The 5,242-nt window shown below is 39.6% G+C and overlaps 1 protein-coding gene across 1 annotated transcript; it reads right to left on the reverse strand.

Moving 5' to 3' along the window:
* Positions 1-1,738: 1,738 nt before the first annotated feature.
* On the reverse strand, positions 1,739-5,002 carry bod1 (biorientation of chromosomes in cell division 1). Its single transcript, XM_059526799.1, has 4 exons — positions 4,745-5,002; positions 4,053-4,177; positions 2,323-2,525; positions 1,739-2,139 (listed from the first exon to the last, which is right to left on the reverse strand). The coding sequence occupies exons 1-3, from the start codon at positions 4,880-4,882 to the stop codon at positions 2,324-2,326; spliced, it is 465 nt and encodes a 154-aa protein (XP_059382782.1). The 5' UTR covers positions 4,883-5,002; the 3' UTR covers positions 1,739-2,139; position 2,323.
* Positions 5,003-5,242: the final 240 nt, after the last annotated feature.

Below are 5,242 nucleotides of genomic sequence, written 5' to 3' on the forward strand. Positions count from 1 at the left end.
TTTTCAACATTGGACAACTTCTTTCGATACTTTGAGAGGTGATGAGGGATGAAATTGGAGACCATAATTCATCTGCACAGTAATCTACACATAATTCTTGGAATAACACAAGAGCTGCTAACATAGCTGGATCTTCAAAATTCGTCCTTATGACCCCTTGTACATTTGGGTGTACGACAGTTACACATTTCAGGTGGATTATATTAATAAAATAATATCTGATATCACTCTAAAACCAGTTTAGTCTTTAAGTACTCAAAGAAATACTTAACAAAAAAAGTTTTTTTTCCCCCCATTTACTCTCAAGTTGTTCCAAACCCATTTGCATAGGTGCAATTTTTGATTGTTTTTCTGGACACTTTCCATACATTAAAATAAATAAATAAAGCACCATTAAAGTACATAGCATACGATTTGTTTGCTATACCATAGTTTTTTGAGAGGATCAAATTTAGGTAGCCTATGCCACAGCTCTCAGACCAAATATGACAATGAAGCAATTACAAACAAATGGTGTTTGCATCCGAGATGTTTTGATGGGATGATTTTCAGTGAATAAAGTAAATTTAATTTGGTTTACCACATAAAACTATTGTGTGACTTCATAATACATGAAATGAAGTACATGGGCCATTTTTACGGTGCTTTCTTTAATTTTGGAACTTGACAGCCCCAGACTCCATTCACTTTCATTGGACAGAAAGATATACTTCAAATATTCACCTTTCATCTATAATAAAGGCGAATAAATAATGATTTTTATTTTTAATTTTTCAATAAAATACCTGCTTAAACAACATCATCAAACACAGAAAAACCACACCCCCTACTGGCATTAATCTTACACTTCTCAATTGTAAAGGAGAACACTTGGCTTTGGATGTTTGGCAGGCTCCGCCAGGAGCTTGTTGACAGCTCGGCACCATCCCTCAATTCCCATTGTGGCTTTCAAATGAGAGCAGGATCAGGTTTCATCAGATGGGGAGGAACTACAGCAAAGCATCTTAATAGGCATGAGTGGACGCTGGGTTCAGGACAGAGTCACTGCCAAGACCAGCGCTGGAAATACAGTATGAGCTTGCACCTGGGCTATTATGGAGAACATTTTGCTATCAAGCACAGCGAATCAGAATCCAGAGTCTGTGGATGGGACATTACCAACAATGTGTTGTGCATCCCATTACCAACCATATTTACAACAGAATATCTGCAGCTGCACAATTTTAAAACAGTGCCTCAGGAATTTGGATCCGGCGCCTGCTGCAAAGAGCAGTGAATGTCAAAAGACATGTGACCAAAGCTCTTTAGCAATCTGACCGAGCATCTGACTGTACAGCACATTCTCAGAGCGGAAGTGCTGAAAGACAGAAACAAGCTGGAGCAGTCGACCTTTGTCCCAAGGTGGGACATGACACCTCTCCAGAGGCTCTTCTATTACCAAAAAGGCCACGAGGACACTGGAGATTTCAAATGTGGCCTCGGGGTCGACAAGCTTTTAGCCCCAAATGGTTTCAATCATGTAATCACTGTGTCTGCATGGTACGGAACATGGTGAACTCTTGAGGGTCCTCGCTGGAGCAGATGGAATCATAAAAATGCTAGTGAAGACCTCCTGTTAAAAATGCCATTGCTAAAAGGAGTCCAGGAGTATGTCTTTATGTAGCAAGTTTCCCACGACAAATCGTAACCTCTTGCAGTAATTCAGAGGTTTTACAATACCAGAAATGATGCAACAAACTTGTTTTTTCTTAAAAAAGGTTACATTTATTGTAGAAATGCTGCTTTTGAGTCCCATTAGATATTGCAAGAAATAAATGAGAAGCATTTCACAAATCCAGCTGTATAAAAAGGATAATTTCTGTCTGACTTCAGTCCAAATAAAAACTCTGTATTTCATATCAGTGTTATTTTGAGATGGATTTATTTTAATTGGGACAAATCAGCTTCAGTTGTCCTTTTGTGCTGAAAGAACTAAACCGGATTTCAAAAGCATGAACTGTACAACCTGCTTTCATTTAACATGCTTAAAAAAAATCAATCCAACTTAAATTAGTGCAAACTTCCAATATTCTAGTGCTCAGCATCTGTTCATCCACTGTAGCCAGGCACGGAAAGACCACTTTTGGTGATTCCTTGTACCTGGAAAATGACGTAGTATTACATGCAGGAAAAACATTGATTGTGTCATGTTTTTACGTTTTGACCTCAACCACAAGTTCAATATTAGTGGTGCACAAAGTATTATTTTTTGTTTGATTCCAATACTATATGAGATGATATAAACATCTTGTTTCAAAATTTCTTAGCACACATTTATTGTACCTCATTGTGTTTTGGCTGCAGTGTGGCTAGTCATTTCCTGTTGCTCAGCATCAGGGGCTGAATTTGATGCACCCTCTTCTTTCTTCTCTGCGGCTAGGAAATCATGAATGGCGTCCTCGATGTGTGGCCTGAAGATATGGTTTAATTTAGGGTCCACCACCTGAGTAATGATACGGTCCACCCCTGATTCCAACATCCCTGACCTGTGAGAATAAACAAATGTTTTCAATAACAACAGAAACTAAACCAGAATTGTATTAAATACACTCGTGCAATGCATTAGATAGCTTTCTTTTTACTATGAGCTCTCTAAAACATCACAAATTTCACACTGCGCCAAAATGGCCAAGTGTATATAATTCAAAACATTTAAAGGGGCCATAGGATGCGATTACAAGTTTTCCGTTCCCTCTGGATTGTTACAAGCTCTTGGTTCATAAAGAAGATCTGTAAAGTTGCAAAGACTAAAGTCTCAAATCCAAAGAGATATTTTTTATAAAAGTTAAGAATCAGCCATGCCCTCCTAAAACGGCTCGTTCTAACACACCCCCACATGTCTAAGTCACAATGTGGGAAGATTTGCATAACAGCGCCCAAATGTTCACGTAAAAAAAGGAAGGCATAACGTTTATGTTGTGGAGAAGCTGTGTGTTTCACTGTGAAAGCTAAACTTCTTTGTTTGGCCTTCCAGTAGAGGACGATATCTGCTTCGTCATGCCTAGAGCTGATCTGTGCTGGTCTCAGAGGAAATACATCAACTAATTACAATACATACGATCGCCGGATCGGCTTTCACCGTGGATGATGCGGAGTCCAGCCTGGGGTCATCACATGTGGTTGCTGCAAGCCCTGACCGCTCCTTCGTCGAATCTGCTGGCCGTGCCGTTCTCTAACCCGCTGCCGCTCACTTGAGCCCGCCGTTTGTCATTGTGTTTTGTTGTGAAAGCGAAACTACTTTGTTTGGACTTAAGCTGTATTGACAACACTTTTCCAGAACAGTTGAACGCAAATATTCAGATGTGTGCAGTGCATCTTACGGAGGACTGTTTCCTGATCCTGGAAGAGTAGACTACAATGCAGAATGTTCTGACTCGCAGTCTGTAAGCATACTTTTTATATTTAAAGGATTTGCCACTGATTATTCAAACGTGACTTTTGAGCAATGTAGAGTAGCGCTTGTTGTTTGTCATTTCTCCGATCACAAATGCAGACATGGTTTTATGTTTATGTGGCGCGATACAACGCAATGTGTAAAAACACAGTATAAGTCATTATAATCAGTAATTATGTGCTCACTGGATGCAACAAATGCCTCGTTTGTAATGGGTTTTATGTTTTAGTATCGGTGCTCAGGGACACACTGCATCAGTATGTTGAGGGACGTAACATTTCCATCACACCCTTGAGGTATTCAGCCAACCACAACGCACTGGATAGCTGGCCAATCAGAGCACACCCCGCTTTTCAGAACGATGAGCTTTGTAAAAAAAAAGTATGTGATTCAGAAAGGCGGGGCATAGAGGAGAAGCAATAATGTTCATTAAGTGGAAAATAATGTTGTTTGAAACTTAAACCGCATAAACACATTTCATTACCCCAAATAATGTTCTTTTTAACAACATCATATGACTTCTTTAAAACAAAACTTACAGTTCAGACTGACAGTATAGCACTGCACAACACAATAAAGTATACATAAAACGATAAGTGTCCACTGAGTTGATACATACTGAACTACGCTTCGTCTCAAGACATTCCTCACTTGGTTCTTGTTGATGGACGGACTCCATTCTTGAGTACTGAGATGATTGGACACAAAGTTGTCCACCTTCTGTCGCAGATTTTGATAAGCTGGCTAGAGACAGAGATGAATTCATGTCAGTGACAGACAGACAGACAGATAGATAGACGGATAGATAGATAGACAGATATACAACAGAACTGATAGAAAAACGGATAACAAATAACATTTGACAGACAAAAAAGAAGACATGACATTCAAACAGAAATAAAGAGATAAACAACATTTGACAGACAGATGACAGACAAAAGAATATATAAATGACAAAAATGACAGACAGACAGACAGACAGAGATAGATAGATAGATAGATAGATAGATAGATAGATAGATAGATAGATAGATAGACAGATAGATAGATAGGTTTACAACAGAACTGATAGAAAAACGGATGATAACTAACAGAAGACAGAAATAAATAAGACATGACATTCAAACAGAAATAAAGAGATAAACAAGATTTGACAGACAGATGACAGAGACAAAAGCATAGACAGACAGACAGACAGACAGTGTTTTTGTGTGTTTTTAAAACCGACTGATTTGCCCAAATAGACAAATGCCTGAGATGCCCAGAAATGCTGTGCAGACTCGGTTGTTTATATGTACAGCTAGATCTCACCTTCGTGTCCACGTCTGCCAGACAGTCTCGTCTGAACTCATCAAACAGGCCTCTGTTCTTCAGGTGCTGCACTATGAGCTCGATGAGCTGCGGGTCTCCTGGAGGAGCACTGCTCAGATTACTGCTGCCCTCTGCCATCAATAATGATCCGCTACCCGCTACCCGCTGCTCTCAGAAACAGAGCTGCAACAAACCTCTCTCTCAGCCCTACAACTGATTCTGTCGCGATTGAAGTAAAAAATTTAATGCTTAAAAAAAAACAACAACAACAACGAAGTGCTTAGATCATGACAACAAGTAAATAAATCGCTTCGTCGTCTTCTTCTGTGTTGCTGTATGTAAATGCGTTCCAGCAGACATACCGCCACCCACCGGACACGAGAGGAACAGCGCCTCCAGGAGAACTTGTCGCCATCTACTGTACTGGGTGTCAAATTAAACTTAAACAGGTGATGACGGACGTTTAATTAGTGCTCTATCCATTAAACCTTTTCCTAG

The sequence above is a fragment of the Carassius carassius genome, chromosome 36 (genome assembly GCF_963082965.1).
Source record: "Carassius carassius chromosome 36, fCarCar2.1, whole genome shotgun sequence".
Classification (NCBI taxonomy): domain Eukaryota; kingdom Metazoa; phylum Chordata; class Actinopteri; order Cypriniformes; family Cyprinidae; genus Carassius; species Carassius carassius.

What these genes read in the sequence shown, in the direction of transcription:
- bod1 (XM_059526799.1), bottom strand. Translation starts at nt 4,882, where the DNA reads ATGGCAGAGGGCAGCAGTAATCTGAGCAGTGCTCCTCCAGGAGACCCG. An exon ending in TGGCAGACGTGGACACGAAG is followed by an intron (nt 4,178 to 4,744) that starts GTGAGATCTAGC and finishes CTCTGTCTCTAG; the next exon opens with CCAGCTTATCAAAATCTGCG. An exon ending in TTGAGACGAAGCGTAGTTCA is followed by an intron (nt 2,526 to 4,052) that starts GTATGTATCAAC and finishes TTATTCTCACAG; the next exon opens with GTCAGGGATGTTGGAATCAG.